A 12,676-nucleotide genomic window follows, 5' to 3' on the forward strand; every position below is an offset into this window, starting at 1 on the left:
AGTGTAATCCATTCCTATGGGTGTGAACACATTGTAAGTAGGGACTTTTGGCAAGGTTACCTCAGTTAAGGTGTGTCCGACCTCATTTAGAATGAGTTTTAATCCTATTACTAGAGTTCTTTATAAGAGAATGATATTCAGAGAGAAAGTCATGGAAGCAAGATGCTGAAATCAATGAAAGCTGAAGAGAAGGGAGAGACCAACAGACACAATCATATATCGCAACATGTGACAAAGGAGCCAAGGATCACCAGCAGGCAGTTTTTAGAAAGAAAGCTTTACTTTGATGATGCCTTGACTTAGACATTTTCCCAGCTGTAAAGCCATGAGCAAATAAACTCCCACTGTCTGACATGGCCCATTTCACGGCATCTGCTTTGGGCAGGGTAGAAAACTAAAACATCCTTTAATGCACAAATGTTTTCAATTTTGATAAAATCCAATTTATCTATTGTTTCTTTTGTTGCTCGTGCTTTGGGTGTCATATTTAAGAATTCATTGTTAAATCCAAGATCATGAAGATTTAACCTTATGTTTTCTTTTGTGGTTTTAACTCTTATATTTAGATAATTGAGTTAATGTTTGTATATGGTATGAGATAGGGGTCTAACGTCATTCTTTAGCTTGTAGATATAAAGGTGTCCTAGTACCACTTGTTAAAGAGACTTTGCTTTTTCCTATTGAATGGTCTTGGCACCTTTGTCAAAATCAATTGGCCATAAATCTACAGGTTTATTTCTAGACTATCAATTGTATTCCATTGGCACAGCTTCTATTTAAATCACACAGTCACTTTTTTTGGTCTTCCTTTTTCTCCCAATAATTTGTGGAATACTAGCAGTACTGCTGTGACAACATGGGGCTTTTTGTGGATCTAGAAAAAATCATGTTCTTGGAGTTGAGCCATTCCTATGGGTATGGGACACTTTGATTGGATTCATTCAGTTAGGCATGATCCAGGGTGGGTCTTGGCCCTCTTGCTGGAGTCCTTTATAAACAGAGGAATAAAAGCCTCACAAAACCTCACAGAGACACAGAAAAAAGCCAGAGAAGCCAAGAGAGATGAGCAGAGCTGCCATTATGCCTTGCCATGTGCCTGATTGCCCACATCCGAGCTCAGAGAGAAAGCATTAGCCATGCCTGATTGCCAAGAGCTGCAACTTGGTAAAACAGCACCTGTTGTTTCAGCCTTGATTTGAACACTTTCATGACCTCAGAACTGTAAGCTTTTAACCTAATAAATTCCCATTATAAAGCCAAACCATTTCTGGTATATTGCTCTGGAAGCCTTTGGCAAACTAAGACAATTGATCTGATCTAAACATATTGAAAAAATCTTATTTTTTGAAGTTTCCATAATTCTTTTATACTTTTTCTTTTCTCAAACTGCCTAACCCTTTTTGGCTCAACATTAGCTCATGACCTTGCGTCATTCTTTATTGGCAATTCAGAAGCAAACACACAGGTATGCTTTTATCTTCCCCCTTCCCCTCACTTCCCACCAGAAGGAGGAATGAGATACTTGTGTGTGATATTGATTGGTCCATGTTTTCCCCTTGGGTGGGTCTAGAGTTATATTATCTAATTATATTAATAGCAATAAAGTTTGCTTCAACTGCCTGATTTCCATGTCTTTTTCTCAATTGGTCAGGAAAGAAAAAGAAACAGCTGAGAATTTCTAAAATCCCATATCTTGATGCATAGACCAGACACCTTAAAAAATATAAAAATACAATCATTTGGGACTCAAAATAACATGTGGTGAGTATATTAATCAGTGTTCTCTAGGGAAACAGAACCAACAAGAGATATCTGTAAATATTATGAGATTTTATAAAATTGTCTCACATGACTGTGGGGGTGCACAAGTCCAAATTTCACAGGGCAGGCTGCAAGCCAGGAACTCTGACGAAGGTCCTAGATGAATTTCCCAAGAGAAGCTGGATGTCTGAAATAGAGATGGAAATTCTCTCTTATTACTTCAATCATCACTTCTCCTCTTACATATTCAACTGATTGGATGAGATATCTCTCATTGCTGAAGGCAATCTCCTCTGTTGTTGGTAGATGTAATCTACCATAGATGTAACTAGATTACTAATGATTTAAGTCCAAGAAATGTTTTCACAGTAACAGACCAGTTCTTGCTTGATCAGACAACCAGGGCCCATTTCCTGGCCAAGTATATGCATGATCCTAACCATCTGAATGAGATTTAAGTGGAGTAAGCATCTGACATGACTTTAGTCTGTAAGTTGCAACAAGCATGGGCTGAATAAGTTTGTTTACTTTGGAAGTTTTATGGTTGTTCATAATATGTGACCATCAGCATATTTTTATAGTTGTGCAGTTGACATTTAACAGGTAACACCCATGATTCTGTCATAGTAAGCAGGTCTTGTAGGTCTCTCCAACATTTCCTTACATTGAACATTGGGTTAGGGGATTCTGTTAGGCATTGTAAAAAGGAAAAATATTTTCTGTTTTATGGTGTTTCTCAGTCACACTGCAGGATGTTGAATTGCAAAGGCAGAGTACTATTGAGTGAAGTTCTAATATTTGTTATGGGTGTAAGTAGCCAGAGCTAGATTAGATGCCTTAAGTTTCATTTCTCTTTGTGTGATGTTTAAATTGTATTCAAAGATAAAGCAGGAGGCCTGGCCAGACAGACCTTTTTGACTTTTGTGATTTGTCCCAAGGTTTAACCAGCCATGTGGTATTAAGTAGTTCTTAAGAGTTAAGAGACCCAAAAAAGTGGTATTACTGGTGACAAAAAAAAAAAAAAAAAGAATGTGGGCTTTCAGTATGAAGAGAAAATACTCTTTAGGTAGAAGTAGAGAAACCATTCAATGAAATTATTGCAAACACAAGAGTAGAGAAGGTAATTACATTTTAAAAAGGCCTGTTCCTGGAGTCCCACTCTATGGGAAGCAAGTATTCTTAGGATATCCAGGGAAAACTAGAATAACTTGAAAAATATGCTTCAGTCTAATAATCAGAAATGAGCAGTGGAAGATTGAAAGCAAAATAAAAGAAGCCAGGCTGATTAAACTGCAGGAAATGAGAAGTTCTCTTAAGAAAAAGTTTTGGTTGGAGGTAAGAAGAGGACATTAGATCTTTTTAAGGAAAGGATAGACAGGTATAAAAAGAGTGCAACTTTAAAAGGTAGTAGAGAACTAGAGTGTTTCTCAAAAGCATGGTAGAAAACAGGAATGTGTTGGATGTTAATAGGTCAAAACACTCACTGAAACCATTCAAATAAAAGCAAACAGAGGAAGGAAAGCAAAGTCTCAGCAAACAAACTGGGATAACTCACTTAGAAGGCAGATTCAAGTACCACTGAGAATGCCCTTGTATTAGTCAACCAAAGGGGTGCTGATGCAAAATACCAGAAATTGGTTGGTTTTTATAAAGGATATTTATTTGGGGTAGGAAAGCTTCTACCAGATACAGGTCATAAAGCCAAGTTACTTCCCTCACCAAAGTCTATTTTCATGTGTTGGAGAAAGATGGCTGCCAACGTCTGTGAGGGTTCAGGTTTTGTGGGTTCCTCTCTTCCTGGGGCTTGCTTCTCTTTCCTCTGCGTGCTTACTTCCTGGGGCTCCAGTTTAAGGCTTTAGCATCAAGCTCCAACATCAAAAACCCTTAACTCTGTCCTTTGCTATGTCTTTTATCTTTTTATCAACACCCTAATGATGTGGCCCAAAGCCTTAATCATAACTTAATCATGCCCAGGTATGGACCAGATTACAAACGTAATCCAATACATATTTTTGTAATTAATAACAGTATCAAACTGCTACAGCCTTCTCAAAGCTGCAGATAGACTTTCTATTTGGGAATCACTTACTAAAGATTTAAACTGTCATTCAGAGGGTCAGGAGAACATTTGTACAGATTTAAAAAGGAATCCAGAAACATTGGTGTAAAATACTGAAAGAATTACCAGGTGAGTTTCAAGTTGACACAGTTATTATAAATGTGCCCTGAGTAAATATCATCTTTTAAATTTACATCAGCATTATATTCTGTGGTGTTGTCTATAGAGATTTTGTTAGGCATAATCTGAATGATGATTGGTATCATTTTTAATAGTATTCACAATTTTAACTGTCTTTTAAAGATATAAAATATTTTGTAGAACAACTGCAAAGATACCAGAAGAAGAAAATCCACATCAATGGGAACCATGTGTTTGATAATTTTAAGGATTTTTGACTAAAATAGGAGCCAAGATTTATTTGAAAAGCATTATGTCTCTCCAAATGGGATTGGTGAAAAATTTTATTACAATAACAAGTACCTTAGAAAGACAATGTCACATTTTCCAAAGTACCTTCCACAAAACTAGTTCAATTAGATATTGTTAGAAAAGTGTCTCCTCCACCCCACCTCCACACACACCAAAAAATCCCACAAGAACCTCTAGCTTTGAAAGTGAAATAGCACCCGAATTTCTGTAAAGTATATGATTGAAAGCCCCACCAAATGAATCACAAGCACATTTTGCCTTTGAGAAATCACTCATAGCCCCTGTTGTGCTCAGGATCCTCTCCTGAAGGAACTCATAGTCTAGAATGAGGAAACCAGCTAATCCTTGTGCTGTGGTGACTCTACCCTGTGACGAGCCACCCAGCCATTGCTGATACGACCAGGGGAGACATCTGATCTAAGGAGCAACTAATTAATCCATAGGCTGGCTAGTGACTCATGTTGATGTGGTTACTGTGATTAGGTTCCCTTGGGAACCTGAACCAGGATATCTGGAGTATATAGGCCAGCTGACAATAGGAGGAGGATCAAGAGACAAGAGTAGCTGAATTGTGGAGTACTAGATTTCAAGGTTACAACTTCCTTTTACTACAGAGGACATTGGATTTTGCTCTAACATCAAGCTGCAGTCTCTCCATTACCCATGAAGCCCAGTTGTTCAGTTGTTCCTCAGAGTCATGTGGCCTGGCTACAGAGGAGAGATTCCTATTTCCCTTTTACTTCATATTGTTTTAGAATAGATTCACTGTTTTTCAAAATCTCTAAATAAATCTCTGTTTCTTGCAACCAGAAGAGCAATCTTCCATTCTCTCCCTGTAATCAGATTCATATCTACCTGGCCATATCCCAACCCAAGTGCTTTTCTAAGATGTACTACAGCAAAACTTCCCAGGCATGTCTTCCACTGTTACACACATTTCCCAGCCCCTCTTTTTTTTTTTTTATTTAAAAAAGGCATTTTCTTACAGGAGTGTGTTTTCATTTCCTGGCTGCTAAAACAAATGCCACTCAATGGGTTTCTTAAACAATGGAAATTTATTGACTCATGCTTTTGAGGCTAGAAGTCCAAGGTCAAGCTTCATCAGGGCGATGCTTGCTCACAGAAGACAGTGGCATTCTGAGGCTGGCTGCTGGCAATCCTTGGTCCTTGGCTTTTCTGTCACATGAACAGGTAGCTTCTTCTGACTTCTCAGTGTCCTTGACTTCCAGCTTCTGACTGTTCCCTCAGGCTTTTCTCTCTGTGGCCTTCCCTGTAAGGCTTTCAGAAATAGGATTAAGACCCATCCTAACTCTGCTGGGTCACACTTTAGCTGAAGTAACTTATTTACAAGGGTTCACTCCCACTAGAATGGATTAAGATTAAGAACATGTTTTCCTGGGGAACACAGCTCCAAGCCATACAGAGTAAGAAGCTGAGTATAATTTTACTTAATATTTTTAAAAAGTTGATTATGTGCAAACTTCTATTATTTATAACATATCGGTGGCATAACTCACTGAGATTTTTGGTCCATTTCTCAAGGCAGAGTTGTTGAGAACCGCTGTCCCAAAAAGTACATAGGGTAATTATAACACTGGGAGTCATTCAAAAAATATTTTTTTGGTGGAAACACAAAAGTTGCCTAACAATGTGTTGTGATTGCTCTGGATCTGAGACCTTTTGAAGGTTCCCATTATCTTTTCTTAGCCCTTAATGCACATATGATGAAAGAATGCCTTTCTTAACACCAGAGGGCACTGTTTCACCGGGATACTTTCCTGAGATTCCCACACCTGCAATGACATATTTTCCTGTAATCTACACCACTCTACTTTCAGAAGTGTTTCCTGTTTGTTTGTTTTCCCCCTTTTTTTTTGGCTCAGGGTGTGGGGGTGGGGGAGAGCAAGAAGGGAAGAGAAGGTGCTAGAGAACATGTTACATGAAAGTAGGAAAACCTGTAATAGTCAGCCTTCAGGGATACAATGTGGCCTGGCTACAGAGGCTAGTTCCTGTTCTGCCTCTAGCAAATTCCATAGTTTTGATTTCTCTGGTCCTCAGTATGCTTATCTAAAATTAAGATACAATTTAGGCAAGCATGTCTAATAAGCAAAATTAAATTGTTTTATATTAGAAGGTAAGCCATAATCCTGTTGATTCCCATTCTAATTTAAATGTAGGCAAACTGGTCTATTTAAACCTAATAGGCCCAGTGGTTAGGGCCTCCGTCTAACACATGGGAGGTCCGTGGTTCAAACCCCGGGCCTCCTTGACCTTTGGGGAGCTGGCCCATGCGCAGTGCTGATGTGCACAGGGAGTGCCCTGCCATGCATGGGTGTCCCTGCATAGGGGAGCCCCACGCACAAGGAGGGCGCCCCGTAAGGAGAGCCGCCCAGCGCGAAACAAAGTTCAGCCTGCCCAAGAATGGCACCGCACACGTGGAGAGCTGACACAAGATGACGCAACAAAAAGAAACAGATTCTCACGCTGCTGACAACAAAAGAAGTGGACAAAAAGAACACACAGCAAATGGACACAGAGAACAGACAAACTGGGGAAGGGGAGAGAAATAAATTTAAAAAATAAATAAACCTAATAAAATTGTATACAACTCCTGTAAATTCACTCAAGTACTTCTCAAGTACACTCAAGTACTACTAATAATTTACTTTTATTATAACTGAGGCAGGTTAGTATAGTGAAAAGAGGAAAATGGCTGGCCTGGCAGACAACATAGCCAAAAAGACATGGTTAACAGACTGTATGGGTGTGAGCCCCCACCTGGAAACCTCTTGAAGAGAAGGTTGCTGGAAAGACCCTGCGAGACCCTGATCACAAGATACCGTTTGGAAAAACAGGATCCCATTTGACCCACAAGATCCTGTTTGGTCAAGGGAAAGCCCCAGATACCTTTAAAAGGCCTCATCATTCACCCCTTAAAAAATGACAGGTGGGACAGCCAATCAGAACAGCAAACAGCCGGGGCCCTTCCCCTAACAATATGAAAGGGGAGAAGACTTTAAAAAGCCCTGATCTTGTACTTTTTTCCTTTTCTTGTTTCTTAGTAAACTCTTTACTTCCTTGCCTACCCTATAGCACGCACTTAAATTCTTTTATGTGAGCTAAGGCAAGAACCTAGAAGCCCAGAACTCAGGGTCGTCCCATAACATAGCCTTCTTCTAGATATAGTTAGTGTAGAGAATTTGGTTTCTTTATTTTACAACTCAAATCAAACCTTTCAAGCAAGGTTTGTCTCAACATTTATTAATTCCCTCAATATTTATTTAAAAGTCTGCTGTGTGCGAGGCTTACATCTGCTAAATGCTGGCAAAAATACACACGTTGTGTCTTCCTGAAATTTTCAAACCAGGAGTCATTACTTTTTAAAAATTGTAAATCTGGAACTGGATAAATGCTACTAAGAGCACTACATGATGCCAGCAGCAGTTGTAACGGGATAAGGGTGGTAAAAAAAAAAAAAACCGTTCCCTTAGGAAACCAATCTTTGAGGTGAGGTCTGAAAAATAAGTAGGTGTTAAATAGGCTAAAAGTGTGTGTGGGCAGCTGGGGGTGAAAGTGCAAAAAAAAAAAAATAAAATAAAATAAAATTAAATCTATGAGAAGGACCTAGGAGGGAAAAGGCCACTGTGGTTGGAGTTCAGGGTATTGGGGCCGGCAATTTGGACAAGCAAGGGTCTTTAATGCTACAAAGATTAGGCATTTTTATTCTAAAAGCAACGGAAAGCTACTGAAGAGTTTTAAGAAAGAGGTTGCCGTGATCACATTTGTACTGGTAAAAACACTCCAGGTACCAGGCGAAAACCGGAGAGGGGTGGGAGAGCAGAGAGTCTGGTTGGGTGATTATTATCCTTCGCGAGAAATGAGCCAGGAGGTGGCGAGTTGTGGTGAACTGATATTTAGGAAGTAAAATTTATAAAGCTTTATGACGGGTTATATAAAGCGAAAGAGTTCTCACCGCCACTTCTGATTTCAAATTCGCATTTTAAAAATTGGATAGCAAAATAAATTGAAAAAGGCCTATTCTATTCCAAATAGAGTGCGTGAGAATCCGTGGAGTCGGCGCGGTAATTTAAGAAGTTTCATTTTACTTTCGTGGGCTCTATGGTGATGCTCCCTGAGGTGTTATGGACTGGCGGTGACATCTCTTAAGAAACGTCCGAGGAAAGGCGTTCGTTCCCGCGAGCACCCGGGCTGGGAGCTTGGGAAGCCCGGCATATCATTGGGCAAGCTGGATTCACCGCGACGGACGAAGAGCGAGTGGGACTAGGAAGTCCTCAGAGATCGGCACCTCGTAGCCGTAGCAAACGCTGGGCTCTATCCAGGAACTCGCCCTAGTACCAGTGACCGTGTGTAGGTTACAGGAAACTTCCGGGAAACTTGGCGCGAGCTTCTTTTACTTGTTACGGTGGCCGGGAAGGCCCTCAAATGGTCCGCCGAAAAGCAGCTGGGAAGAAAGGCGCATGCGCATTGCGGACTTCACAATTCTGGAACGGATCCAATGTCTGATAGGCTAGGAGTCTGAGTTCCCGTTTCTCACCGGCCGCGCGCTGACTTCCTAGAAGGTCTTTGTGCCCAGACAAATTTTTCCATTAACTTAGGGATGGGAAGACCCTACTTCACGCGTTGTCAATTGCATGTTCTTTCTGCCGGCAGGTTAGGGGCGGGGCGTGGGCGCCTCCGTATTGCATCAGCTGCTCAATTCCGGGCCACGTGGCGCAAGCGCAGTGTTCTTGGGCGCCCTCGCCCATCTCTGACCTGTCTCGCGTCTCCTCTTCCCGGGAGCGTCTCTTGTGGTTCCGTATTGCCGAAGTGCTTCGCCGATGTCGGAAGACAAAGCCAGCAGCCTTTCAGAGAAGATGGGAGGCGAGGAGAAGCCGGTGAGCGGGCTGAGTGGGGCCTGGAGGCCGGACCGGGCTCTCTTCGTGGCGGACGCCCCCTGGGTGCCCGCGGGGTTCGAGCCGGGAGGAAAAAGCGGCCCCGGGAATGGGGGCGGGAGAGGTCGAGGGGACAGCGGATCTCCTGCGGGAGTCCAAGCCCTCTTTGGGGAAGAATCGTCCACTCATGGAGTAGGACATGGCGGTCATCTTTGGGTCCATCGTCTTTGCAGGTGATGAAGGAGGCGGTGAGTAAGTGACTTGCCCAGAGCCACCACACAAATAATTTTAGAAGCCGAGACAAGTACAATCTAGGGTTCCGGACCCCTGGACTAGTGCATTTTGACTCACTCTGGGCGTTGGGGGTGGGGTTGGGTGGGAATGAACATTGCAGACCATCATATAATTCTAAAAGCCTATGGGAGAAGGAATTATTGCTCTAGTTTAAGAATGAAGAAACCGAGTCTCTGCTAGCTGATCCACCATGCCCCAGCTTGGTTGGCTAGTAAATGGGGAAGGATGGAAGACTCCAGCTGCCTGACTCCAGAGAGCTAGGCCCTTCCTCTCCAGGGCGCTGGAGGCATGCCTTATGCCATTCACAGAGCTGTGCATTTCACCTTTAAACTTTTCTCTTTGGTGTCATTCATTGTGTTGGAACGTCTCCCGGCTCGCTTTTACACCGTCAGGTCGTGTTTGTTTGTTTTATTTAAACTAATGTTAAGTATTCATTCTGCGAGACAGTGCCAGGAGCTGCACATAGGAAAATGAATATGGCCCAGACCCTGACTTTGAGAGCTTCACAGCTTAGTGCGTGAGCGACAGGAAAGCAATGTGCTATGGGATTACAGAGGAGAGAGCTCCTAATTCGGTTTGGGAAGGCTCACTTGAACTGCGTTTGGAAAAATAAGTTTGAGGTCACCAGGTGTTTGGGGCGTCCCAGGAAAGGGTAGGGAAAGCAGTGAAAAGGCACAACAAGGGTTGCTTGCAAAAGATAAGCTTTAACAGGATGTGCAGCCCTGAGAAGGTAGGGGCATACGGTAGGCTTATTTGAAATTGTGTTCTACACATGAAAGATTGTAAGCAGGAAAGTGATACATGGATTGTATTTGTAAAGATCACTCTGGGGTGGAAGTGCTTTGGAAAGAAGTGAGACCATACAGTGTAGGCTATTCCGGTAGTCGAAGAATTGATGAGATCAACTAAAACAGCCTTAACCCTAACTCTTTGACAGGACAAGGCACTTAAAAGCCACAGTTTTCATATCAGTAAAATGAGAATGCCCCCTAACTTGGATTGAATAAGGAAAATGCATGTGTTTGCACATCCAAAACTATATAGATTAAATTTAAGGTGATTTAAGGTAGTTAAGGACAATTTAAGCTAGGTATCCATGAACTTTCCCCTATATGTGTGAAATACATGGAATATATATTACTTTAAAATGGTATCTTTATTGTTTTGTAACTTGTTTACTTTATTTGCTTAATAGCATATATTCAACAACTTTCCATATCCATCTGCTATACCATTCAGAGTTGGAAGTGATGTATGGTTAACGAATACATGATTTCTCTCTCTTACAATGAAAATTGCACAATAGCTAATATTTACTGAGTGCTTACTATGGGTCAGGCACTGTATTAATGGATTACATGCATGAACTCTGTTCTCCTAACTATACTAATTGGGTTCTCTTGTTATCCCCATTATACAGATGAGGAAACAGGTTAGGAACAGTAAGTAACTTGCTCAAACTTGGTACTCTATAGCCCATAGTCATAACCCCAGTGCTATCCTGCCTCCCATTATCCACCAGAGAACCAGTCAGGGCCAGATACTCCATCAAACTGCTTGATTAAAGTTATGGAACCAGACCAAACTTTAGGGACTATGCCAGCTGTCAGTGTCTGGGCTTGAATTTACTTAAACCACACTCTGTGGATAATTTTCTTTCACTCCTAAGCATCCTTCAGGAAGGTAATTCTGTAGCTTCCCTTCACAATCTAGTTTTGTGTCCCAACTTTTGGGTTGAAATTTTGGGTTGCGTTAACATAAATATATATCACATAAATTCACGTTTTTGTTTTGTTTTCATTGGAAATAACATTAGCTTATATCTTCTCAATGTTGTATTAAAGAGAGAATGGGCCTCAGGGTTCCAGAAAGACATGTTTTAAGGTACTGGCTCTGCTTACTACTTGTTAGGTATCTACCTGAGGGCAAATGACTACCCTTCTTTGAGCTAGTGTTCTCATTTGTAAAATGGACAGGTGTTTTAGAACATAGAAAACTCTTGTGATAATTCTCTCCTTCTCTTGACTACTCTGATTTATTACATGTATCTATAGAAATGAACCCAAAATACTTTATCAGTAAAATAGACTGTACCATTCTTTTCCCATTTTAAACCTACAAAGACAGCTCTGCAATTTTTATCCCTCTTCATGCCCAGTATACTTGACTGATCGTGTTCATAGTGAAAGCATGTAGGGAGTCCTATAACTCTCTTGGTCAGTAATTCTTTCATTAGAATAGTCTTTTAAGTTTTGTTCATTGTTCATCATATAAATGAACCTTAAAGTTTTAAAAAGTCCACACTCCTGGAGTGGGGAAAGTTTTGGTCAGGATGAAATTGGGTTGTGTATTTTTTATTTAATTCATTTTTTAAATTATGCTGGTAATATGTTGATTTATAAGATTCAAAGGGCCCAAATACCCATCAGCTGACCAGTAGATAAATAAAATGTGATGTATCTATATAGCAGAATATTATTTGGCAATAAAAAGAATGAAGCATTGACACATGCTGTAGCATGGGTAAACCTTGAAAATATTATGCTAAGTGAAAGCAGCCAGTTACAAATGACCACATATTGTATGGTTTGATTTATATAAATGCCCAGAATAGGCAAAAAGTAAATTAATGCCTTCCTAGGGCCAAGGATGGTTGGGGGGAAATGGGTAGTAACTGCTAATGAGTTTGGGTTTTTGTTGGGGGGCGGGGCACAGGGTGATGAAAATATTCTAAACCTGTTTATGGTGATAGTTACATAAATGTGAATACATTAAAACCGTTGAATTATATACTTTACATGGGTGGACTTTATGTAAATTATATCTCAATAAAGCTATTAAAAATGATTCAAGGACAGAAACATACACAAAATTGGGTAAAATACCCTCACATCTCTAGTTCTCCTGAAGCCTCCTTTGCTGCTGCTGGTCACATCCCTCCTTAGAGCTAATCCCCGTCAGCATCTGGGCGGGCATCCTTCTGCCACTTAAAAGTTGTGTGAACCTAGGAGGATAATCTGGCTTTTCCCCATTTAATCTTTTCTGTAAGGTGGGGAAAATAATAGTAGCCATCTCACCGGGTTGCTGGAAGAGCCAGGTGTTATTGTTTGTGGTCTGCTTTGTAACCTTTAAAATATTTTATATTATAATTCACTTTAGGATGTCTGTGTTTGAGCAGCCAGTGAAGTAAGTAATACATTTCTGAGAAGATATTCTTAATGATATCCCATAGTGTAGA

General features: G+C 40.8%; 1 protein-coding gene across 1 annotated transcript in view; it reads left to right on the plus strand.

Annotated features, from left to right (window-relative positions):
• The first annotated feature begins 8,748 nt into the window (after window positions 1-8,748).
• Window positions 8,749-12,676, plus strand: part of TARS1 (threonyl-tRNA synthetase 1) — a 29,758-nt gene continuing 25,830 nt past the window's right edge. Inside the window, exons 1-2 of the mRNA XM_058307616.2 lie at window positions 8,749-8,832; window positions 8,924-9,147. Coding sequence (XP_058163599.1) covers window positions 9,091-9,147 — 57 coding nt within the window. The 5' untranslated portion in view covers window positions 8,749-8,832; window positions 8,924-9,090. The remainder of the gene's footprint in view (window positions 8,833-8,923; window positions 9,148-12,676) is intronic.

This window comes from Dasypus novemcinctus, chromosome 2 (assembly GCF_030445035.2).
Source record: "Dasypus novemcinctus isolate mDasNov1 chromosome 2, mDasNov1.1.hap2, whole genome shotgun sequence".
NCBI lineage: Eukaryota > Metazoa > Chordata > Mammalia > Cingulata > Dasypodidae > Dasypus > Dasypus novemcinctus.